The 27,799-nt window shown below is 33.0% G+C and overlaps 1 protein-coding gene across 2 annotated transcripts in view; it reads left to right on the forward strand.

Moving 5' to 3' along the window:
- Positions 1 to 27,799, forward strand: part of LOC127705750 (nuclear pore complex protein Nup160-like) — a 240,824-nt gene that overhangs the window by 12,235 nt on the left and 200,790 nt on the right. For both annotated transcript variants that reach the window (XM_052210099.1, XM_052210098.1), the window contains exons 2-3: positions 1,521 to 1,632; positions 8,817 to 9,024. In XM_052210099.1, the coding sequence (XP_052066059.1) occupies positions 1,521 to 1,632; positions 8,817 to 9,024 (320 nt within the window). The remainder of the gene's footprint in view (positions 1 to 1,520; positions 1,633 to 8,816; positions 9,025 to 27,799) is intronic.

Here is a 27,799-nt window from a genome sequence, read left to right on the forward strand (position 1 = left end):
TAAAATCACCCATCAATAAAATATTATCGTTTATAGAGAGGGCATTTATGAATTCTTTTTCGAATTATCGTACCAGGAAGTTTGACTGTTTGGTGGACTGTATACAAAGCATAATAAAAAAGACTCATTATGTTTTGGGAAAATTTTAAACCACATAGTTTTGATGTTTTCACTTTCTAATGAAGTTAGTCTTTCATATTTAATATTGTTATCAAAGTAAACTATCCAGCCTCCACCTTGCCTGTTTTCTCTATCTTTTCTTGCATTAGTAGAGCTGTAGCCAGGAATATTGATCTCATTTGAATCCTGCTTGTATTTTTTTTCATTTAAAAATGTTTCGCACATACCGATGATATCTGGTCTCTGTGATTTATGAAGATTTTTAAAGTTAGCCCTTATTTCATCAATTTTAGGTAAAATATGTTGTATATTATGGCATGTTAATTTTAATCCATTTTTGGAGTGGCCATAAATGTTGGTATAATCTTGAATAGTTTTATTTTGTCTAATTGATGTGTTCATTAAAGATTCAGGGTTGTGATTAATCCTTTTATTTTTACCAGAATTATAAATATTATTTATATTTAGCTGGTGGATCTTAGTAAGGTTACTTTCATTAATCATGTTTTATTATCATGTTTATAGAAGACACATGTTTACAACAACAATCAAAACAATCATTTTGACATACATCACACACAATTGTATTAAGTACTTCAAAAGTATTTTTTATACATATGATATCTGATTGATCTGATTGACATTCTTTGCCAATTTTTCATGCTGAGTGTTTGTACCAGCAGTTAATCTTCTTTTAGAGAACCACTCAATGGAATGATTTACTGTTCAAGAAGGCCACCAGGATATTTTATTAAATTACAGGACCAATAATAAACCAAATTTGGACTCAATCATTATTTGGGGATCTGATATGATTTTTATATATTTTTACATGTCAGATTTCCAAAACCAAAGTTGAGTCAGGTGAGCGACAAAGGATCTTGAGAGCCTCTAGTTTTATTATATTGATAGATGAAGAAACTAAACAATTTTACAGAAGAAAGGGATTGTCTTGTTTTTATTAAATATAAAGAATATGTTTAAGATAACGTATGTAATGTACTGTTTTCAGCAAAGTCAGAGTATCAGTGAATAACAAACAATGTGAAACATCAAATGAAAATAGCGATACATGTGTCCCTTGTTTTATTGCTACAATAACATTCAATTTGCACCTTTTACTTTGTACACAGGTGAAAATTTGCCTGTAGAGTTAATAAGATGATCTTCTTTATATATAACTGTTATACAAATATTAACATAATATATAACAAACCAGACCATACCTGATTATAGTTTGTTCTTATGTTGTGCTGTAACACCATTGTCTCCAGTTATTTGTTTCATCCTTATCATTTTATTTGAACTTTGGTGGATAGTTGTCTCAATGGAAATCATACCACATCTCCTTATTTTTATAATGCAGGCTAGCATAATTTCATGTTATGTTTATTGACTAGGTGCATCAGCAAGTACTTTGCAAGATATCAAAGTTCCAGATAGTTGTGGAGGATACACTTACAATGACAGTGGCTTATCACAGTCTTCAGTTCGTAACCGCTTCATTTACTGGTAAATCTTCTATATTATTAGGATAGTAATTATTAGTTTGCATGTTCTGTGTGAAACTTTAATTTCACATATAACCCCATTGTTTGCTTAAGAAATTTTAGATATACATATGTATTTATTTGTCTTTTGATATCTGATGAATTTGGGTGTCATTCAAAGTGGAAAAGAGAAATGAAATATGTGTCTCCTATAAGCTGCAGATATCTTTCTATTTGAAGGAATGCAGTACCTTTTCAAATAAAAAATCCAGATAAAGTAAAATTAAAACGAGAAAAGTAACAGCCTGAATTATTTTCTCATCACTTGGCGTCTGTGTCCGTCGTCGTTAACTTTAACTTAAAACAAATTTATCCAAACATGGACACAATCATCATTTGGGTATTTAGTTTCAAAATATGTGTCCGATTACCCGACCAACCAACTAAGATGGCCGCCATGACTAAAAATAGAACATAGGGGGAAAATGTAGATTTTGGCTCATGTCTCTGAAACCAAAGCATTAAGAGCAAATCTGAAATGAGGTAAAAATGTTAATCAGGTTGAGATCTATCTGCCCTGAAATTTTCAGATGAATCTGAAACTGTAAACAGCAATAACGTTCAGGAAAGTAAGATCTACAAATAAGTCATCATGACCAAAATGGTCAGTTGACCCCTTAAGGAGTTATTGTCCTTTATAGTCAATTTTTAACAATTTTTCACAACTTTTTGTAATCTTTTACAAAAATCTTCTCTTCTGAAACTTCTGGGCCAAAGTTAACCAAACTTGGCCACAATCATCATTAGGGTATCTAGTTTTAAAAATGTGTCCGATGATCCAGCCAACCAACCAAGTTGTCGCCATGGATAAAGATAGAACATTGGGGTAAAATGAGTTTTTGGCTTATATCTCGGTAACCAAAGCATTTAGAGCAAATCTGCCAGGGTTAAAATGTTAATCAGGTTGAGATCTATCTGCCCTAGAATTTTCAGATGAATCAGACAACCTGTTCTTGGGTTGCTGCCCCTGAATTGGTTATTTAAGCAGTGATATTGTTTGCCTCAAATTACATCCAAAATTCGGCTTATTCCCTTAGAGAAAATTCCCAATTACTAAAAAAAATGGCTTAAATCTCCTCCCAATAAGTTTTACATTTTTCCCAAAAGGGATGGCAATGGTAGTAATGAATGTAAATTGCGTATTCATGTTATTGTTTTGATATTATGAAAGCACTTTTGAGATCCAGGTTTCTGATCAGAATCATCACGGTGTTTGTAACACATGTGGTTTTCAATGCATTAAGTATCTTTCCCTCCCCAAAAAGTACCTTTCAGGTTGATAATGTCTGACAATCAAAATATACGTGATAAAACTGTGCAAAACAGACAGTCAAGTTTAGCAAAAATCGGAGATGGGTTAAAAAAAAAAATAAACCAATTTCCCAATTTCAATAAAAATTATGCATTTTCCGTTTTTGGTGATTATCTTGAATATTATTATATATAGAGATAAACTGTAAACAGCAATAATGTTCTGCAAAGTAAGATCTACAAATAAGTCAACATGATCAAAATTGTCAGTTGACCCCTTTAGGAGTTATTGTTTATATAAATAGTCAATTTTTAACAATTTTTCGTAAATTTTGTAAACTTTTGTAAATTTTTACAAAATATTTTCCTCTGAAACTACTGGGCCAAGTTCATTATAGATAGAGAAAATTGTAAGCAGCAAGAATGTTCAGTAAAATTATAATTGTAAGTAGTTACAATGTTCAGTAAAGTAAGATCTACAAACACATCACCATCACCAAAACACAATTTTGTCATGAATCCATCTGTGTCTTTTGTTTGATATGTACATAGACCAAGGTGAGCGACACAGGCTCTTTAAGAGCCTCTAGTTTTAAAAAAACAATAAACAAAATACAAATATGATATACAGCAACAAAGGACAACCATTGAATTACAGGCTCCTGTTGTCTGCTCTATGGTCGGGGGTTGTCTCTTTGACACATTCCCCATTAATTTCCATTCTCAATTTTATCCTACTTACATGGCCACCACAACTTAAATTGGAACATAAAAGTAAAAGGCATTTAATACACATGTAATTGCCTTATATAGGTTTGAAAAAAATCATATTAAATGTTGAAAATTTGATGAGGATAAAGAATGTTAAAATCTATACTTTTAGGAAAGCAAGAAAATTTGACAGCATAATTGAACTTTAACCAATGAAGTACTGAGATGACTAAACAACAAGTCAGGAAAAGGATAAATTGGCTTAGAATTATCAATATTACTAAAAGCATTGGGGGATTGCTTATTGAAGATATTGCCCTTAAATATTTTTTTTTTTTTTAAATTTTCATAATATATGTAAATACAGTTACACTTTTGTCAACAGTCAAGTACAATTGAACTTTGAGTTATATATTTTGTCTTTATTTGACAGTAATGAGTTGTAATGTGTGAGAACTTTTTGGATCTGTCCAACACCAAATTCTTGTTAACCATTGTTAACTGATAAATTTTTCACTTTTCTCAAGTACTAATGAATAGAATAACATTACATTTGGTCAGCAGTTCAACTGGTAAGGTGTGTGCACTTTTTAAACACTTGTATACGGGATGTTTTATGGTATACTGTCTGTCTGTCTGTCCGTCCGTCATCAACATGTCGGACATTAACTCAAAAAACACTTGAACAAATTTTCATAAAACTTTGGTGAATTGTTTATATCTATTGACGTGAGCTCCCTTTCCTTATTTATAAATTTTAGATTTTACGTTTTGGAGTTATGTGTCGCTCACATTGGTCTATGTGCATATTAAACAAAGGACACCGATGGATTCATGACAACATTGTGTTTTGGTGATGGTGATGTGTTTGTAGATCTTACTTTACTGAACATTCTTGCTGCTTACAATTATCTCTATCTATAATGAACTTGGCCCAGTAGTTACAGGGGAAAACATTTTGTAAAAATTTACAAAAAATTAAAAAAATTATGAAAATTGTTAAAAATTAACTATAAAGGGCAATAACTCCTTAAGGGGTCAATTGACCATTTTGGTCATGTTGACTTATTTGTAGGTCTTACTTTGCGTACATAATTGCTGTTTACAGTTTATCTCTATCTATAATAATATTGAAGGTAATAACCAAAAGCTGCAAAATTTTCTTAAATTTCCAATTCAGGGGTAGCAACCCATCAACAGGTTGCCTGATTGGTATGAAAATTTCAGGGCAAATAGATCTTGACCTAATGAACAACTTTACCCCATCAGATTCTATTTTTAGCCATGGCGGCCATCTTGGTTAGGTGGCCAGGTCACAGGACACATTTTTATACGACCGCAAAAAAATTTTGTGGTCCTATATTGGTATGACGTTGGCGTCGTCTTCGTCGTCGTCCGAAGACACATTGGTTTTCGCACTCTAACTTTAGTTTAAGTGAATGGATCTTTTTGAAATTTGACCATAAGGTTAAATACCACAAAAGGAAGGTTGGGATTGATTTTGGGGGTTATGGTACCAACAGTTAAGGAATTAGGGGCCAAAAAGGGGCCAAAAATAAGCATTTTCTTGTTTCCAGACAATAACTGTGGAACGGTGTATGGATCTCTCTGAAATTATACTACAAGTTTCCATACCACCAAGGATGGTTAGGATTTGCTTTGGGGGGTTATGGCTCAAACCGTTCAGGAATTAGGTGCAAAAAAGGGGGAAAAACAAGGTTGTCCTGGTTAATGGACAAATACTTTAGTACAAAACATAATTTAAAGCAGTGTAAGGGAGATAAATCAAATACATCATTGAAATTATCTCCCTTACACTGCTTTTAAATTATGTATAAAGTAATGGTTAATGAACAATAAAGATAATTTAAAACAGTGTAAGGGAGGTAATCCAAATACAACGTTTTGGTTACTTCCCTTACACTGCTTTTAAATTATGTTTAAAGAAATGCATATTTATAAAGGAAGACCAGTAAAAATATCTGCAAATGTTGCATCTTTTTTTTTTACAAAAAAATCCATATGAAAGATTTGACACTATATTTTTATACGACCGCAAAAATTAAAAAAATTTTGGTCGTATATTGGTATGACGTTGGCGTCGTCGTCGTCGTCGTCTGGCGTCGTCAGGCGTCGTCTGAAGACACACTGGTTTTCGCACTCTAACTTTAGTTTAAGTGAATGGATCTCCATGAAATTTTACCTTAAGGTTCAATACCATGAAAGGAAGGTTGGGATTGATTTTGGGGGTTATGGTACCAACAGTTAAGGAATTAGGGGCCAAAAAGGGGCCAAAAATAAGCATTTTTGTAACTTTCAGACAATAACTTGTGTGTAAGTGTATGGATCTCTCTGACATTGTACCACAAGGTTCCATATCACAAAGGGAAGGCTGTAATTGATTTTGGGGGTAATTGCCTCAAAATTTTAGGAATTAGGGGCCAAAAAAGGGGCAAAAGACAAGCATTTTTCTAGTTTCATGACAATAACTTGTGTGTAAGTGTTTGGATATTTCTGAAATTGTACTACAAGGTTTCATATCACAAAGGGAAAGCTGGAATTGAGTTCGGGGGTAATTGCCTGAAACGTTTAGGAATTGGGGGCCAAAAAGGGGCCAAAAATAAGCATTTTTCTAGTTTCAAGACAATAACTTGTGTTCAAGTGTATGGATCTCTCTGAAATTGTACTGCAAGGTACCATACCACAAAGGAAAGGCTGGGATTGAGTTTGGGGGTGATGAATCATAAGGGGGTTCAAAAAATTTGGGGGGGGGATTTTTTTTTCTTTCTTTTTTTTTCTTTTTTTTCTTTTTTTTTTCTTTTAAAATTTTCCATTTAAAGTTGGTTATTTCTGATTTATATTTAAAAGCAAATAATGATATGGTAGGAGATACACACCAAACAGGATGTGTAAATTTTTATATAATAAGTATTGTGCAATAGCAAGAAATTTTCAGTTGCACAGTATTGCACAATAGCAAGAAATCTTCAATTGCACAGTATTGCGCAATAGCAAGAAATCTTCAATTGCACAGTATTGCGCAATAGCAAGAAATATCCAATAGCACAATATTGCGCAATAGCAAGAAATTTTCAATTGTACAGTATTGCGCAATAGCAAGAAATATTCAATTGCACAGTATTGTGCAAAAGAAGATACTTCTTATAAATTGCTTATTTCTTGATCAATTTCAATGGGGTTTTATTCTTGAATTCTTGGGGTTCTTTAATATGCTGAATATAACCGTGTATTAAGTTTTTGGATTTTGGGCCCTGTTTTTAAATTGGTCCACATTGAGGTCCAAAGGGTCCAAAATTTAACTTTGTTTGATTTCATCAAAAATTGAATTATTGGGGTTCTTTGATATGCCGAATCTAACCGTGTATTTAGATTCTTAATTTTTGGTTCCGTTTTCAAATTGGTCCAAAGGGTCCAAAATTAAACTTAGTTTGATTTTAACAAAAATTGAATTTTTAGTGTTCTTTGATATGCTGAATCTAAACATGTATTTAGATTTTTGATTATGGGCCCAGTTTTCAAGTTGGTCCAAATCGGGGTCCAAAATTAAACTTTGTTTGATTTCAACAAAAATTGAATATATGGGGTTCTTTGATATGCTGAATCTAACCATGTATTTAGATTTTTGGGCCCCGTTATCAACTTTGTCCACATTGAGGTCAAAAGGGTCCAAAATTAAACTTTGTTTGATTTCATCAAAAATTGAATTCTTGGGGTTCTTTGATATGCTGAATCTAACCATGTATTTAGATTTTGGATATTGGACCATAATAGGTGAATGTCCAATTTAAAATTTTTAAGTTCTTAGACCACATTCATTCTGTGTCAGAAACCTATGCTGTGTCAAATATTTAATCACAATCCAAATTCAGAGCTGTATCAAGCTTGAATGTTGTGTCCATACTTGCCCCAACTGTTCAGGGTTCGACCTCTGTGGTCGTATCAAGCTGCGCCCTGCGGAGCATTTTATTTAAACTTGATACCCCAATGCTGATTATGGCCAAGTTTGGTTAAATTTGGCCCAGTAGTTTCAGAGGAGAAGATTTTTGTAAAAGTTAATGGATGATAGACGACAGACGCCAAGTGATGAGAAAAGCTCACTTTCGACTTTAATAAATTTAAGTTTTACGCTTCTGAGTTACAGGGTATTCATAAAAAAGGGGGATTTTCCAGTTTTCAGACAATAGCTCAAAAATGCTTTTGGCAGTTCTCATGAATCTTTGGTGAATTGTTTATATCTACATGTATTGATGTAAGTTCCCTTTTGACTTTCATAAATTTCTAATTTAATTTTATTCTTTGAAAAATGTGATGGGCCTATCATGCGCTCATGACGCAGCTGTTTATTGGATCTGTTGGACACCTACATGTCCTGACTCCTTCCTGTTTTCCAATATTTTGAATTACTATTGGGGTATGCTAAGCATGACAACACATGCATTTTGTTATAGACTTATCATTGTTCTCAAGTTGATTTTAAATGGTTGCAACCTTTTCTCTGTTTGTGCTGTTTGTATAGAATTGAAAATGGAAACAGGAAATGTGTCAAAGAGACAACATCATTAATCTTAATTGACTATTGAAGGTCAGTGGTTTTCTCTGGGCACTCTGGCTTCCTCCACATCTCTATGCGAGTCTACGTATCATCGTCCTCTATTTTTGCCGAAGCCTACAACATAGACTTTTCATCAAAAAAGTCAGAAAGTAAGAACATTTTTCTGCGATTTATCCATTTTGTTTACATAAACAAATTGATCCTAAATGAAAGACTGCTTGGGAAATGATGGACGTTATCCTCGTATCTGAACCCTTGTTACTCTCGGATACCACCACGTTTAACTCCCAACGAACATTTTTTTTTTTATCAAAATGTGGATGCTTGAGCATCTGAGCATACAATATTACATGCAAGCTATGCCACTGACAGCAATACATACATTAAAATTATTTATGTTAAAAGGTTTGGTTAGCTTTTAAGGTGAATTTCAATATTTTTGTGCTTTATAAAGAATATTACCATAAAAGGTGGGATGTGAAATATAAGATGTCTGCAGTGATGATTACAAATGATGCCCTTGTACCGATTATAAACTTTAAGCATTAAACAATCAACGATGATTGACAACTGGAGCAAACTCCTCACTTTATTTTATATGATTTTTCTAGGAAAACCAGTAAAGATATTCTTGAATTGGTTGAACAGAGTCTAGACTTTGACCTAGTTGGTTCTCATGTGATGTTCCGGTTTCAGGACACCCAGATTTTAGATGGAATATCAATAACAGAGTCCCATGATAGTGTTGTAATCTTAGTAGCTACAGTTGCAAGTGTACACAGATTATTATTTCCTCATCCAGTAAAACTACAAAGACAGGTTAGTTGCTTAAAGTTATAAGACAGACAACAATTCACACATTTCCATGTCCATTAAAAAAGAGTCAAAATTAATTCCACTCTATTTTACACATACAATGTACACTAACTGTAAATATATACTTGTGTAGACTTGTTTCTCAATGAAGGCACAAACGTGCTGAAAAACATTTTAGGCATCAAATACAGACTTGGGATCAATTACATTGGAATGTAATTAATTAAATTACACATTACATTGCAAAAATGATCAATTACACTAATTACACATTACACAGTTTTTGAAATGTAATTATTTAAATTACAATTACTTTACTATAGTAATTAGTTAAATTACACATTACATTTCATCATAACTTTTTTTAAACAATATATATTACATGTATATCATGTATATATAGCATTTTAAAAATATTCATGTTAGCTTACAACATAGTTTTAGCATTGCATTTGATCATCATTAGTATTTTTAATGTTTTGTCATTTAGTCTGCATCTCTCTGGTTTGAAAATTTTGTTTGGACAAGAGCTGATGTGGCAGGTATTGCTTGATCATAAGATGTGTTGATAGAAGAGGGAATGTGTTCCTATTAACTTGCCAATACATAAAGGGGTATTTTGACAACTCAGAAATGAAGCATTTAAATAAACATTATATAAATAAATGAATTATAAATAAATTAAAAATTTGTCCATGTTTTTTTTTTACTTTACAATTATTCAAAAGAATGCTTGTCACTAGATTGAAAATGATTTTAGTACAAACAATGTATAATGTCTAAATATTAGCAATATTTTGCTAATTAGATAACATACATGTAATAGTGGCATTGTCCCTAGGCTGTTTTATTATACCTTTAGTCTAATTAATTGCCATTTGTTTTTACAGCTGATAATTTTAATTTCTATAATCCTTTTGTGTATACTAATTTGACAAAATGAGTGTGTGCAGTGATTTGAAATTCTATCTGAACTGTCTTAGAAAGATTTACACATTTGTTTAACCATACATACATGTATTGATGGTATGTATATACATGTTATCAATCTATTTAGATAAAGACCTTTCTTAAAAACTGAACAACACCAATATATGATTTTCACATTTATTTTAAGTTTTAAGACTATTTAGCAAACATTTCTGTATGTCAAATAAATAATAATTATATTAACACAATTTCTTATCATTATCACCATAAAATTACATGTAATTCAAAAGTAATTTAGCATTAGATGCTTTTTTCATTGTAAATTACATGTAATTAAAAAAATGCTCAATTTCACATTACATTCAATTACATGGAAAATTGAAATTGCATTACACTTAATTACCATTACAATTTCAATGACCCCATCCCTGATCAAATACCAGTAATGGATGTGCAGGGCTCACACTAATTCAGAATCATAGGGAAAAGTGACTTTTCTTTTTGAAATCGATAGGGAACAGTGGTGAGATTTGGAAGCAAAGTTTGTTAGCCCGTGGCGCTACAATGTTTGGTTAAGAAACACTTTTATCAAACCCTGCCAATTGAGTCTTGGATATATTTTGGGTCTTTTTTGGGGGGGAGGGGGGGAGTGGTGGTTGTAAATGTCAATGCTTTATAATTGTTATATTTCACTTTCTGAAATGTCTTTTCATGAACTTGAAACAATTGATATGTTGAAACAATATGACGCCCAACAAGCCAAAACGACCCTTACGGCAAAAATTATGTATAATCAGATTTTTTATTAATTAAACAGAAAAATCTAATGCCAACTCAATGTAAAAAAATTGACAACGATCGGTGAAAAACTAGTTGAGAAATTTTAATTTTGATTACACATGAAAATGTGTTCTAACGTAAAATTCATATATCGTTGGAATCACTTTAACGTCAATTTAAGTTTGCTGTTATTTACTAGTTTACTCTTCTCCTGGTGCTTGACAAAATGGAGCCTGATATTCCTTCCTAGCATATGGATGAATTTTTGAATACAGATGTTCCTACCTAACAAATGCAAGACCGGCTTAGGGAATAACTGCAGGCCGAGCCAACGGATCGAACTGTTATAAAGGACGATGCAGAGTATCTATTTCCGATTTTCAACTCGTTGCATTTTTCTTTTGCAATATTAATTCCTGATTTATCATGACAAACGATGAAATAATGGTACTTTCTGATACCATAGAATAGGTTTAAACAAAACAGATAAAACTGGTTTCTAATCTCTCCATTGCTAAGTAGTTTCATCGTTCTCAGTCTTGCTTACACTATTAAACGACTTATTTTATTGATGATGATTTTCGGAAGACTTCTGCTAAATGAGATACAGTATCACAGTTTGATCGTCAGTAATTGTTTAGCATGACAAAATCTACCAAACGTTTTGTATGACCAAAGAACTAGGCTTATTTTCTAATATCGTTCAGTTAACACGCACAAAGCAAGAAAAGTCAGTCATATGCCGATTTTTGTTTTCTCTTGCAAAAACAGAATAATAAATATTGAAATACTTTTATTTGTTAGATTTGAATATAAGAATTCTTTTTATTTTGGTAGAGATTTCATTTATTTTTAGCTCACCTGGCCCAAATGGGCCAAGTGAGCTTTTCTCATCACTTGGCGTCCGTCGTCCGCCATCCGTCGTCCGCCATCCGTCGTCCATCGTCCGTTAACTTTTACAAAAATCTTCTCCTCTGAAACTACTTGGCCAAATTTAACCAAACTTGGCCACAATCATCATTGGGGTATTTAGTTTAAAAAATGTGTCCGGTGACCCGGCCAACCAACCAAGATGGCCGCCATGGCTAAAAATAGAACAAGGGGTAAAATGTAGATTTTGGCTTATATCTCTGAAACCAAAGCATTTAGAGCAAATCTGACAAGAGTAAAATTGTTTATCAGGTCAAGATCTATCTGCTCTGAAATTTTCAGATGAATCAGACAACCCATTGTTGGGTTGCTGCCCCTGAATTGGTAATTTTAAGGAAATTTTGCTGTTTTTGGTTATTATCTTGAATATTATTATAGATAGAGATAAACTGTAAACAGCAATAATGTTCAGCAAAGTAAGATCTACAAATAAGTCAACTTGACCCTTAAGTAGTCCTATAATATAAGACTTCCGAGTTTCATATCATTTACATTCAACGTTTTTTATCGGATTTTTTTTTTTTACTATCAATGTTGAAACCAGGGCTTCCAAAATTATTTTTAGCCAGCCGGACATTTTATATATTATCCCGATTTTAATCCCTTAAGACTAAATAAATAAAAGGCAATTATGGTAATCAGTTGCCGAGTTGGCCATCCCAATGATTGACATTAAAAAAAAACCGATATTACACTTTCTTTGATTCAAATTCAAATTTCTGACGTAAACTGTTGAATTGGCAGTGCATCATTCGAAGTGTGCAACATCAGTGTACTTATATCTGTTTAGACTCTTTATTTGTGCAAAATAACGTTGTCAAAAACTTTACTTTCGTTTTTAAATCTAAACCGGATGTTATCTTGACAATGGTAAAACATGGACCAGAGACGGATACGTAAATTCCGTGTACGTTTGCAAAGCATGAATGAGTGTAAGTAGCTCTTTCTACGTTATTTCTTGAAGAAAATATTTGAAAGAAACGTGAGATAAAGGTATCAATGACAATTTAAGCATTTTTTAAGAAATTAGGATGCATAATTAAATTTCACACCTGCGCACATGCGCACACCTGTACTAGTTCAAACAGAGACATGTCTCTGGTTCAAACAACGTGGTTATGACGATTTTTCATTTTCACCTTTTTAATTTTTTCATCAAATCATATTTGTAAATGTATTTCTGATAATTTAAATCTTTTTAACTAAATTAATTAGATGCAAACCGCTGAAATGGAAGAAAATAACTTTGAATAGACCGATCAATGTCCGGTTCAAAATAGTTTACCTGTCACCTGAACAGGTAGATTTCATCTGTTCGACAACTAATTAGCCTTGATTAAAATGAGAAGGTATTAAAGTAGGGGTTGTTTTGATAGTACTTAATGATCATGTCACTTTTATGACCGGAAATGTGTGGCTGTTAAAGGCAAAAGGTTGGGTCAAGAAGATCGCGAATTATGTTAAAATGACCGTCTCTTAAGCCTTGAAAACTAAAAAGTAGATGTCCGTTCATGCTTTGCCCAGCCGGACTTTTACCGGACATTATACAAATGTCCGGAATATATGACCGTTTTGGAAGCCTTGGTTGAAACCCAAAGTCTTATCGATAGATGCTATTTTCTCGTAGCATTTTCCGAACGAATTTTTGTGGGAACTTTGAACAGCAATTTGACAATGTTTTCAACAGTTTTAAGTATACTTATATCATTATTCTTATAAATAAACATCTCAAATAAAAAATAAAATGTCTTACCTTATTCAATGACGGAGGTATATCCTATTTTCAAACACTTTTGTAACTGTCCCCCCCTCATTTTAAATTGTCAAGCGGATCACGTACGAGACGTTCCGCATGTCTTTCCGAACGAATAATCAGATGAATATATTTCAGAATTCTCCTTGGAAAACGAATTTTGTTTTGAGTTTTGGATGATAACAAATGGTGAAATGATCGTGAATAAGTGACTGCAAGCCAATCACCAAATATTTCTATACACTTATGAGGCGACCATAGAGTTTTCATAAAAAGGGCAAAGGATGATTATAGAAATGAATATCGAAAATTGAGAACGGAAATGGGGAATTTGTCGAAGAGACAAAAATTAGACCAAAGAGCAGAAAACAGCCCAAGGCCAACAATGGGTCTACAACACAGCAAAATCCCGCACCCGGAGTCGGGCTTCAGTCGGCGCCTTAACAATGAATGTATAGTTCAGTGAAAATGGGCATCACACTTTACTCCGAAAAAATATCCCCTGTTTCCTTTTTTAGCTCACCTGGCCCAAAGAGCCAAGTGAGCTTTTCTCATCACTTGGCGTCCGGCGTCCGTCGTCAGCGTCTGTCGTCGTTAACTTTTTTACATTTTGAACTTCTTCTAGAGAACCACTAAATGGAATGAAACCAAACATGGCATGAATGTTCCTTATGAGGTGCTGACTAAGTGTTGTTACTTTGTAGCCAATCCATCATCCAAGATGGCCGCCAGCGTGCGACTTAGTTTAACATAGGACCCTATGGGAAATACATACAAATGTCTTCTTTTTAGAGAACCAGTGAATGGAATGAAACCAAACATGGCATGATTGTTCCTTATGAGGTGCTGACCAAGTGTTGTTACTTTGCAGCCGATCCATCATCCAAAATGGCCGCCAGCGGAGGACTTAGTTTACAATAGGACCCTACGGGAAATACATACAAATGTCTTCTTTTAGAGAACCACTGAATGGAATGAAACAAAACATTGCATGAATGTTCCTAATGAGGTGCTGACCAAGTGTTGTTACTTTGCAGTCGATCCATCTTCCATGATGGCGGCCAGTGGGTGACTTAGTTTAACATAGAACCCTATGGGAAATACATACAAATTTCTTCTTTTAGAGAACCACTGAATGAAATGAAACCAAACATGGATTGAATTTTCCTTATGAGGTGTTGACCAAGTGTTGTTACGTTGCAGTCAATCCATCATCCAAGATGGCCGCCAGCGGGGGACTTAGTTTAACATAGAACCCTATGGGAAATACATACAAATGTCTTCTTTTAGAGAACCACTGAATGGAATGGAACCAAACATGGCATGAATGTTCCTTATGAGGTGTTGACCAAGTGTTGTTACTTTGCAGCCGATCCATCATCCAAGATGGCCGCCAGCGGGGGACTTAGTTTAACATAGGACCTTATGGGAAATACATACAAATGTCTTCTTTAAGAGTATCCACTGAATGGAATGAAACCAAACATGGCATGAATGTTCCTTATGAGGTGCTGACCAAGTGTTGCTACTTTGTTGCCAATTTACTGTTCAAGATGGCCACCAGGATATTTTATTTAATAACGGGACCAATATTAAACCAAATTTGGCCTCAATCATTATTTGGGTATCTGTTATGATTTTTATCTATTTTTACATGATTTCTAAAACCAAAGTAAAGTCAGGTGAGCGACACAGGCTCTTGAGAGCCTCTAGTTTTTCTTCTTATTTTATATATATGTTTTAAAAATTTACGTACAATTTCCTATAGATCTAAGCTTATTTTCATGTTGTCTATCTGTTTCATTTACGATCCAACAATATCAGTATTTTAAGCCCACCCTCTCTAATTTTCTACTGACATCGCCTGAAAAATATTGGCATTGTTGAATCGTAAAGATAATTACAAGAACAAATGGGGAAAAGAAGTTTAAATATTAAATGTGTGGTTAGCTTCAATGAATCAGTAACCCAACAACAAAAATATTTAAAGAGAAAAGCATACAATTTGACCTTTCACAGGAATATTGCAAGCTTCGGATCATCCAAAATCAAAATAAAGTTCCAATAACAAACAAACAACCAATCGAAACCCAATTGTCTTATCTATATAAAGCGACCGTTAGAGAGATACTTTAAGTAACCAACATTTTTTAAAAATAAAAAAGAAAATGTGGTATGATTGCCAATGAGACAACTATTCACAAGAGACCAAATGACACAGTAATAAACAACTATAGGTCACTGTATGACCTTCAACAATGAGCAAAGCCCATATCACACATATATATATATATAGTCAGCTATAAAAGGCCCCGAAATGGCAAATTTAAAACAGTTCAAAAGATGTTAGGGGAATTCCAACTCTTCTATAACCTGGGACAGTAGTGTAACAGTGCAACATAAGAACGAACTATGATTATCAGTTGAAAAAGGCTTAGCTCATCAGATGAATACAAATAGAAATACATCTAATAAAAACACAAATTGGATTGGTGGCCGGGAACTTGTAAATTTCCACAACAAAAGGACTCTAAGTACAGATCTGAGAGTACTCGCAGTTTCTGACAGCTATGTCAAAGCAAATAACAACTAATAAAAAAAAATCATGCATCTTAGACTAAATTATCAAACAAGTACACATCCAACATCCAATGGATCTAGTGTAAAGAGGTCATAAACAGTCGGAGAAAACATGACCTTGTGCAATGCCAAGATACAGGTATCGACAGATTGTTGATCCATGAATGTGCATATGTTTATGACAATATTGTTAAGTGTAATAAAACCGTTTTTTTCAATATTCTATATCTAATTAAGTTACTCGTAAATACTCTAGGAGTTGTTAAGTTCAACAAAAAATAATTGTGAGAGTGGACCGTGACAAGCTGACAAATTCCTTTCCACATACGAGTTATTACAACAGTGGTGATCTAGCCAATAGTCATTCACCAGGTGTTCTCTGGTCTAAGTTGTTAAGGATCATCAAAAATAATTTAAGTTGTAAAAGCGGGCGAGACGATGCAAGTTTCTCAATATACAAGTTCATACAACTTGGATGAGCGAGCCAATCCTTATTATCAATATTTATTGAATACATTTTAATAACAGAGTTGCTTTATATATAATAGTTCAAGAAAAACACAAAAATGATTTTTTAAACGTATAAGTGTTTTATATAGATTAGACCGTTGGTTTTTCCGTTTGCATGGTTTTACACTAGTAATTTTTTGGGGCCCTTTATAGCTTGTTGTTCGGTGTGAGCCAAGGCTCCGTGTTGAAGACCGTACCTTGACCTATAATGGTTTACTTTTATACATTGTGACTTGGATGGAGAGTTGTCTCATTGGCATTCATACCACATCTTCCTATATCTATTTATTATTTAAAGAAAAATAATCTCAGAACTGAATAGTGAGTTTTTGTCCTGTGACTTTTTGTCCGAGACTTTTTGTCTGTGATTTTTTTTTGTCCTGTGACTTTCTGTCCTACATTCCAGTTGAAAACTTGCCAAAGGGGTTGTCCGTTTAGCTGTACGGGATGTATACATACGCAGCCCCGTCTGAATAGAATGGGACGCGATTTTGATGCCTTGTGGAGAGAGAATACCACGCTTATAGAACCTCTACAACAAACCCGGACAACATCCTCATTGAGGGGTCCGCATGTGGCCTGTTGCAAGGCAAAATTTCGGTCCCTATTCAATGAACTCTCATTTTCCAGTGTCAGTCCAAATTTCCTAGATATGGCAACATTTTGTGCCTAATATGATATTTCCCGGACATGCATCCCAGTTGACCATTATTACAGAACATACCCATTGTATGTATTGGTTATCTTTTCTCGTTCTCAACATGCATGAACTATTTGCCACTTGCGCTAAGCTAAGCTACCAACAATAAATCATCCTTTCTTGCACAAAGCCTTCTTTTAATATTACCGTCAAATACGTTTTCTTCACACATTCTTAAAAATATAGAATCGGCACATGTTTTGAAATAAAATGGTGAGATGAAAAATGTTTGTCAGCTTCGAAAAAAAAGGATGAGTTAGGAACATAATTTTGCAATTTAAAGACGGTAAGAGATACTTTTCATATATTTTAATGTTGTTCCTATTAGTTTTATTAGTTTTTGGAGTGGGTTATTAATTTTAAAATTTGCTACGAGAAAATAGCATCTATTGATAAGACTTCGGGTTTCAACATTGAAAGTAAAAAAAAATATCCGATAAAAAACGTTGAATGTAAATGTCTTATATTATAGGACTAACCCCTTAAGGAGTTATTGCCCTTTATAGTCAATTTTTAACCATTTTTTGTAAATTTTTGTAATCTTTTACAATAATCTTCTCCTCTGAAACTACTAAGACAAATTTAACCAAACTTGTCCACAATCATCATTAGGGTATCTAGTTTAAAAAATGTGTCTGATGACCCCTCCCGCAAACCAAGATGGCCGACATGGTTAAAAAATAGTACATAGGGTAAAATGCAGTTTTTGGCTCATATCTCTGAAACCAAAGCATTTAGAGCAAATCTGATGGGATAAAATTGTTCCTTATGTCAAGATCTATCTGCCCTGAAATTTTCAGACCAATCAGGCAACACGTTGTTGGGTTGCTGCCCCTAAATTGGTAATTTTAAGAAAATTTTGCAGCTTTTGGTTATTATCTTGAATATTATTATAGATAGAGATAAACTGTGAACAGCAATAATGTACAGCAAAGTAAGATCTACAAATAAGTCAACATGACCAAAATTGTCAATTGACCCCTTAAGGAGTTATTGCCCTTTATAGTCAATTTTTGTCGAGCCTGCGACTTTTGTCGCAGAAAGCTCGACATAGGGATAGTGATCCAGCGGCGGCGGCTATGGCGGCTGCAGTGGCGTAAGCTAACTTCTTAAAAGCTTTATATTTTAGAAGGTGAAAGATCTGGATGCTTCATACTTTGTATATGGATGCCTCATGTTACGAAGTTTCTGTCAGTCACATGTCCAATGTCCTTGACCTCATTTTCATGGTTCAGTGACTACTTGAAAAAAAAGTTAAGATTTTTTGTAATGTTAAATTCTCTCTTATCATAAGTAATAGGATAACTATATTTGGTATGTGCGTACCTTGCAAGGTCCTCATGCCTGTCAGACAGTTTTCACTTGACCTCGACCTCATTTCATGGTTCAGTGAACAAGGTTAAGTTTTGGTGGTCAAGTCCATATCTCAGATACTATAAGCAATAGGTCTAGTATATTCGGTGTATGGAAGGACTGTAAGGTGTACATGTCCAACTGGCAGGTGTCATCTGACCTTGACCTCATTTTCATGGTTCAGTGGTTATAGTTAAGTTTTTGTGTTTTGGTCTGTTTTTCTTATACTGTATGCAATAGGTCTACTATATTTGGTGTATGGAATGATTGTAAGGTGTACATGTCTAGCTGGCAGGTGTCATCTGACCTTGACCTCATTTTCATGGTTCAGTGGTTATAGTTAAGTTTTTGTGTTTTGGTCTGTTTTTCTTATACTGTATGCAATAGGTCTACTATATTTGGTGTATGGAATGATTGTAAGGTGTACATGTCTAGTTGGCAGGTGTCATCTGACCTTGACCTCATTTTCATGGTTCAGTGGTTATAGTTAAGTTTTTGTGTTTTGGTCTGTTTTTCTTATACTGTATGCAATAGGTCTACTATATTTGGTGTATGGAATGATTGTAAGGTGTACATGTCTAGTTGGCAGGTGTCATCTGACCTTGACCTCATTTTCATGGTTCAGTGGTTATAGTTAAGTTTTTGTGTTTTGTTTTGTTTTTCTTATACTGTATGCAATAGGTCTACTATATTTGGTTTATGGAATGATTGTAAGGTGTTCATGTCTAGCTGGCAGGTGTCATCTGACCTTGACCTCATTTTCATGGTTCAGTGGTCAAAGTTAAGTTTTTGAGTTTTGGTCTTTTTTTTCTAATACTATATGCAATAGGTCTACTATATTTGGTGTATGGAATGATTGTAAGGTGTACATGTCTAGCTGGCATGTATTTGGTGTATGGATTTATTTTATGATCTATATGTCAGTCACACAGGTTTTATTTGACCTTGACCTCATTTTCAAGGTTCATTGCTCAGTGTTAAGTTTTTGTGTTTTGGTCTGTTTTTCTTAAACTATAAGCAATAGGTCAACTGTATTTGTTGTATGGAAGAATTGTTAGCTGAACATGCCTGCCTAGCATGGTTCATTGGTCAATGTTTAGTTTACTTGGTTAATGTTAAGTTTATGTGACAGTTGTAATAAAGCTTTATATTTAGGACTATCAACATAATATCAATGATTAGTAAAGAAGGCAAGACATTTCAGGGTGTGCACTCTTGTTAACAATTTTTACAAAATATTTTCCACTGTAACTACTGGGCCAAGTTCATTATAGATAGAGATAATAGTAGGGAGCAAGAATGTTCCGTAAAGTAAGATCTACAAACACATCACCATCACCAAAACACAATTTTGTCATGAATCCATCTGTGTCCTTTGTTTAATATGCACATAGACCAAGGTGAGCGACACCGGCTCTTTAGAGCCTCTAGTTCAGTGTTATCTTTAATATAACAAAAAAAACACTGAAGTGTGAAATCCTGATCCTTCCAGGGCATCATCTATTTTTCATGGGATTTTTCACGGTGTCCGTCCGTCTGTCTGTCCGTCTGTCTGTCCAGCGTAAACATGTCGCACCGTAACTTGAGAATGACTTATCCAAATTTCATGAAACTTAACATAGTTGTTTCTTATGATGGTCAAACGATCTGTATACTTTTTGTTGAAAATAAGATTTAAACTTTTTGAGTTACAGGACTTAGTAACTAAAACAGGTGTGTGTTTTTTTGCACATGTCGCGCCGTATCTCAAAAACAATTTATGATTATTGCTTAAAACTTTACACACTTCTTAGTTATATTAATCTTAAGATCTGTATACTTTTTGGTGATGATTCAAAATTTTATTTTAGAGATATTGAGTATTTTGTTAAAAAAAGGGGGAAGGGTTTTTCCAAATGTCGCGCCGTACCTCAAAAACAGTTTATGATTATTGCTTAAAACTTTACACACTTCTTAGTTATATTAACCTTAAGATCTGTATACTTTTTGGTGATGATTCAAAATTTTATTTTTGAGTTATTGAGTGTTTTGTTAAAAAAGGGGGAGGGGTTTTTCACATGTCGCGCCGTATCTCAAAAACGATTTATGATTATTGCTTAAAATTTTATAACTTCTTAATTATATTAATCTAAAGATCTGTATACTTTTTGGTTTTGATTCAAAAATTTTATTTTTGAGATATTGATTTTTTTTTTTTTAAAAGGGGGGTTTTCACATGTCGCGCCGTATCTCAAAAACGATTTATGATTATTGCTTAAAATTTTACACACTTCTTAGTTATATTAATCTAAAGATCTGTATACTTTTTGGTTTTGATTGAAAATTTTATTTTAGAGAAATTGAGTTTTTTGTAAAAAAAAAAGGGGGTTTTCGCATGTCACGCCATATGTCGGAAACTATTTATACTTATTGCATAAAAATTCACACACAAGACGACGGGCGTATCATGCGCTCATGGCGCAGCTGTTTATTTGTTTTACTCGTATGTTTTACGACATGGTCATCTGTGTTTTCTATTTCTGATTTCACAAGTGGTGTCTGTTCGTATTTATTTGATAATAAGGATCAACTTGACTTAGTTGTACTCTTATTCGATCTTTCTCAGATTCAGATTGAATTAATTCAATTTGCTAGTTGAAACAGTTTGGCAATTTAAAATCAAATTCACAATAAAATTCGAAATGAAATATAGTAAAGGAGCTCATTGTGGTAATTTGTGGTGGAAGGTCAGTGTTTTGAACCTTTACTCTAAAGGAATGGAATATATTTTGTTAATAGGGCATTTAAGACTGGTATAAGTTTTCTCAATTTAATTGTTTCATATTTTTCATACTGGGGTCTTTTATAGCCAACGATACGGTATAATTTGTCTCATTGTTGGAGGCCTATAAATTCTTACATCATGCCACTTCATTTCAACTTTGGTGACAGTTATCTCACTAGCAATCATATCGTATCTCCTTATTTTCATATTGGGAAGAATTTATTATTAAAAGTCACCAATCAACAGAAATAAAAGTGAAAATCATGTACCAGGATAAGTATAACAATGTATTCAGCCTCAATCAGACCATAACACTCAATAGTATGATCAAACATAAACATTGTTGCGTTTGGACCCTTTGTATCGGCACAATCTTTTAAAATTCCTTCATCTTCATCAACCAAATATTTTTATTGTTTCCATTTTACTTCCATACATACACCAAAAACTACTGGATAAATAATGCAGTTGTCAAACTTGATCAGTATGAAGCGGCAAACTAATAATTTGATCAAAATCAAGTGTAAAGTGAACATTTAAAAATAAAATCTGTATTGCCGATTATAATTTCTATATTTTCTTTTTTGCGTGATTTTGACAACCATTCATTGTACAGCTCTTGTTCTCTCCTGGCAGCTTCAATATGTGGTATGTAATTTTTTTTTCTCATCTGTTTGTACCAATGAAACGGACATGTAATTCTGTTTACAACTACAACACACATCAGAATACATAGATGCAAATAGTATGTGCGGACAACAAGGCAACCAGACATTTGATCATTCTGTTAAGTGAACACATCTAGTTTATAAAGGCCGTACTTTGACCTCTAAGGGTAAACTTTTATAAATTGTGACTTGGATGGTGAGTTATTTAATTGACTCTCATACCACATCTTCTTATATCTACATCCAGTTCCATTTGCCTGAAATGCTGATACATATGTGTCAAAACCCGACTGTTTTGATTCACAAGAAGATAGCACAATTTGAGGTTCAATTCATTTCTGTTAGGAGGGACTGTTTGTGGTAAACCGTGTAGACTAGCATAATTTTTCAAATATTGTACCATATTTGAAATTCCCTCAAATGAAAATGCATTTTTCGGACGTCTATCAAAATTTCGATTTTTTCTTGGTTATAATTATTAGTGTTCATGTGTTTTCTCAAAGATTTTAAATACACTCTCTAATATCATGGGTAACAGAAATACATCTCGACATTTATCTGTCATCAAAAGTATATGCAAATTTTGTACGCTTTCGCTCTCCGTATCTAGAACGGGATTTATATACGCCTTTTGATTTTAATTTAACCTATAAATACATGTTTTTGCCTTCTTTGGATAGTTCACGTTTAGAGAGTATATGCCTTATTTTTCATCCTGTTACAATTGGTTGATACATATAACAAGACAACCACAATCTCGAGTTATTTTTGCCAAATTCAAACGTTAAAGTTATTTATACATAATTGTAATTTCTTCAATTTTAATGTTAAACGAAAGCTGCAGCTGCGTATGCAATTTCATCTGTTTTAGATATATTTCTTGCAATAAACATAGACATGTACGCATGTAAATGTTTACAGAACAAACTAGAATGTCTGTTAAGCTAAAATGATTTAAACGAAAAATAACATTTGATAAATTTATTAAATAACATTAAAAATATATCTCGAGTGCGAAATCTCAATCTGTCCACGTTCCTCATAAATATCGACTACGTGTATGTATGACTATAAAAGTTTCGCCTCGATATCCCTTATCAGAAAAAATTCATTCTAAGTCAACTTGAGTATTATGCAAAAGTAAAATAGATTGTTTTTTTGATATCTAAAGTATGACATTTCAGGATTGAAAAAAATATGAAGAATAACAAGATTATTTGAATTGATCTAATTGTATATTTTTTCAGCCTGTGCGGCCTCAATTAGTCATTGCCACATATTTAAAGATATTTTTTTTATATCCAGCATCACCTTTTAGAAAATTAACGCCACATTGCATTATTGCTGTTTTTTTATTCTGTTTCTGATTTTACAGGTTGCAATTCTGTAAATATAGACAATGCAATTTCCCATATGAACTCCCCTTGCAGCTAAAACTGTGACACTTTTACTATGAAGTTTCGTGAAAAATAATATCCCAGAACGGAAAGTTTATATGCACTACTATTTTATTCATAGGTCAAAATATAGGGCTGTGCGGCATATTTTCAACATTTATATGCCCTGAACTTCTATTAGTTTAAACTTATACTAAAATGCTATACAACCCTTACCTTCATATTTGGACCTCCTAAGAATTAAAATTTAGGCGCTACCATGTTTTTCTGTACTGGTTACATTCCCAAGTGATGTCTCTATGAGATGAAACACAGAGATCATGAATGGGAACCAGTACATTATCAAATTAACATATCTATGAATATTATATATCTCCCCAAAAGAGGCGTGGTTTGAGAAACAGCTGTATTTACAAAGTGCAACCTATACAAACATTTATTCAAATAGATAACCTTCTAAAAACACTTTTTCTCACAACAATACTTATTTATCAGAATTATAGCCTTAAGGAAATCACTGCATATACTCTAAGTTTCCTTTTACAGTACATTTTATACCCCTACCCCTGTTTCAGTTTTTTAAAGAATTTGAAAACAAGACTTTAATTATTGCCAGCTTACCCTATGTGCATGTTTTCTGACATGAAATGTCTAAAACATGTTTGAAACTGTTCTGATAACAAATTGAAATCATTTTAGAATACTATAAATGTATTGTTTAGTAGTTAATCATTCCAACATTCAAGATTATACAAAGTATCCAATCCTGCCTGTGTCTCCAGTCCACATCTTACTGTATGCCTATTTGTCAATGAAAGTTCACAATTTCTGTCTCAAATGGTCAGTTAAGAATTCTTGTCACAACATTATCATCGCTAACCATATAACTAACACAAGTTAGTTAATGTATGAACTAGAAGTGTCTAAACAAAGCCATATTTGCAAAATTGTATATAAGAAGATATCAGTCTGGTGCATAAATTCAATAAAAGCTTGATAGAAATGACTGCTTACATCTTATTTTTGCATAACTTTCCAGCACAGTTATTGTTTTGTTTACAAAAGACCTTGAAAATAATAAAAGCATATAGCATTTACAAGTTAAATTATCTGTTTTATGACCCAGGGTAGGCATTTTTTTCAGTTTTTTGCCCCCTGGGGCCTCACATTTCCTAAATATTTTCCCTGTTTTTAGCAAGGTGGAATATTTAGTATATATTTAGGATAAAACACACTATTGTAAGTTTTATTGAGGTCTTTTTGTAATTCTAGCTTGTACTTTTTAATGCTGTGGTCACAAAAAAACACATTTAGGTGTTACGGCTTACTTTTGGGTTATCGACAAGACAAAAATAACCCAACAAAATTATTTAGGAAGGATCAATGAGTTGCAATGACTGCGAAGAGTAAATATAAGCACTTCTAAACAATTTAAATCACAAATAGGCATATATTTTGAATTTATTTTGAATTCTGGGCCTTAAGTAAACCATGCATACTGTAAACTGTGATTTTATGCTGAGTCATCATAGTTAAGGCTCAGGATTTTCTCAATCTTCATGAAATATTTATAAAACTTCATATTTGAGTTAAATTCTTTAAAATCTCTGCGATAAACCAGATTTTGTGAAATTCTGTATGTTCTATTTTTTAACCCTATATAGGTTGCAATTCTGTAAATATAGACAATGCAATTTCCCATATGAACTCCCCTTGCAGCTAAAACTGTGACACTTTTACTATGAAGTTTCGTGAAAAATAATATCCCAGAACGGAAAGTTTATATGCACTACTATTTTATTCAAAGGTCAAAATATAGGGCTGTGCGGCATATTTTCAACATTTATATGCCCTGAACTTCTATGAGTTTAAACTTATACTAAAATGCTATACAACCCTTACCTTCATATTTGGACCTCCTAAGAATTAAAATTAAGTCGCTACCATGTTTTTCTGTACTGGTTACATTCCCAAGTGATGTCTCTATGAGATGAAACACAGAGATCATAAATGGGAACCAGTACATTATCAAATTAACATATCTATGAATATTATATATCTCCCCAAAAGAGGCGTGGTTTGAGAAACAGCTGTATTTACAAAGTGCAACCTATACAAACATTTATTCAAATAGATAACCTTCTAAAAACACTTTTTCTCACAACAATACTTATTTATCAGAATTATAGCCTTAAGGAAATCACTGCATATACTCTAAGTTTCCTTTTACAGTACATTTTATACCCCTACCCCTGTTTCAGTTTTTTAAAGAATTTGAAAACAAGACTTTAATTATTGCCAGCTTACCCTATGTGCATGTTTTCTGACATGAAATGTCTAAAACATGTTTGAAACTGTTCTGATAACAAATTGAAATCATTTTAGAATACTATAAATGTATTGTTTAGTAGTTAATCATTCCAACATTCAAGATTATACAAAGTATCCAATCCTGCCTGTGTCTCCAGTCCACATCTTACTGTATGCCTATTTGTCAATGAAAGTTCACAATTTCTGTCTCAAATGGTCAGTTAAGAATTCTTGTCACAACATTATCATCGCTAACCATATAACTAACACAAGTTAGTTAATGTATGAACTAGAAGTGTCTAAACAAAGCCATATTTGCAAAATTGTATATAAGAAGATATCAGTCTGGTGCATAAATTCAATAAAAGCTTGATAGAAATGACTGCTTACATCTTATTTTTGCATAACTTTCCAGCACAGTTATTGTTTTGTTTACAAAAGACCTTGAAAATAATAAAAGCATATAGCATTTACAAGTTAAATTATCTGTTTTATGACCCAGGGTAGGCATTTTTTTCAGTTTTTTGCCCCCTGGGGCCTCACATTTCCTAAATATTTTCCCTGTTTTTAGCAAGGTGGAATATTTAGTATATATTTAGGATAAAACACACTATTGTAAGTTTTATTGAGGTCTTTTTGTAATTCTAGCTTGTACTTTTTAATGCTGTGGTCACAAAAAAACACATTTAGGTGTTACGGCTTACTTTTGGGTTATCGACAAGACAAAAATAACCCAACAAAATTATTTAGGAAGGATCAATGAGTTGCAATGACTGCGAAGAGTAAATATAAGCACTTCTAAACAATTTAAATCACAAATAGGCATATATTTTGAATTTATTTTGAATTCTGGGCCTTAAGTAAACCATGCATACTGTAAACTGTGATTTTATGCTGAGTCATCATAGTTAAGGCTCAGGATTTTCTCAATCTTCATGAAATATTTATAAAACTTCATATTTGAGTTAAATTCTTTAAAATCTCTGCGATAAACCAGATTTTGTGAAATTCTGTATGTTCTATTTTTTAACCCTATATAGGTTGCAATTCTGTAAATATAGACAATGCAATTTCCCATATGAACTCCCCTTGCAGCTAAAACTGTGACACTTTTACTATGAAGTTTCGTGAAAAATAATATCCCAGAACGGAAAGTTTATATGCACTACTATTTTATTCAAAGGTCAAAATATAGGGCTGTGCGGCATATTTTCAACATTTATATGCCCTGAACTTCTATGAGTTTAAACTTATACTAAAATGCTATACAACCCTTACCTTCATATTTGGACCTCCTAAGAATTAAAATTAAGTCGCTACCATGTTTTTCTGTACTGGTTACATTCCCAAGTGATGTCTCTATGAGATGAAACACAGAGATCATAAATGGGAACCAGTACATTATCAAATTAACATATCTATGAATATTATATATCTCCCCAAAAGAGGCGTGGTTTGAGAAACAGCTGTATTTACAAAGTGCAACCTACATGGCGTTAAAAAATACCATTGAAAGTTCATTTTCGGATTGTTAACCTGATCAGACTGATCTTTCAGTGATTTTAGAGCTTTACATGACGGGTGGTAGTCCGTGACTTCTGATCATTAAATCACAAAAATCAATTCAAACATTGTCTGCTCATCATTGTATAACCTTTTGTACTAGAGCTGCATATTATTTCAACAAAGTTAAGAACTTAGACCACTAAATATTATATACATATTTAACATCATTGTAACAGCGATTAAAATGTGGCAAAAAGAAAAGACCAAAACTTCTAGACAGACTTTCTTCTCTGTTGTACTACACTTCTTTTAAGCAAACGATCACGTGTGATTAACCATGCAAGATTTCCCGCATTTGGCATGCATAATGTTCTGTCGAATATTGAATTATTGGGTTCTTCATACAATAACTTGCCGTACAAAAAGTATAAAAGAAATGTAGCTTCGGAAAATAACTTTAAGTTGTTTTTAGAAAATATTTAAGTTTTTTTTTATACAACATAGTTATTGTTTATATATATATATATATAGGAGAAGGTTAATACATTTATTGTACTGCATCATCACATTGTGGTACTATGTCATAATGAGACCAAG

Source organism: Mytilus californianus, unplaced genomic scaffold (genome assembly GCF_021869535.1).
Source record: "Mytilus californianus isolate M0D057914Y unplaced genomic scaffold, xbMytCali1.0.p SCAF_6, whole genome shotgun sequence".
Taxonomy (NCBI): Eukaryota; Metazoa; Mollusca; class Bivalvia; order Mytilida; family Mytilidae; genus Mytilus; species Mytilus californianus.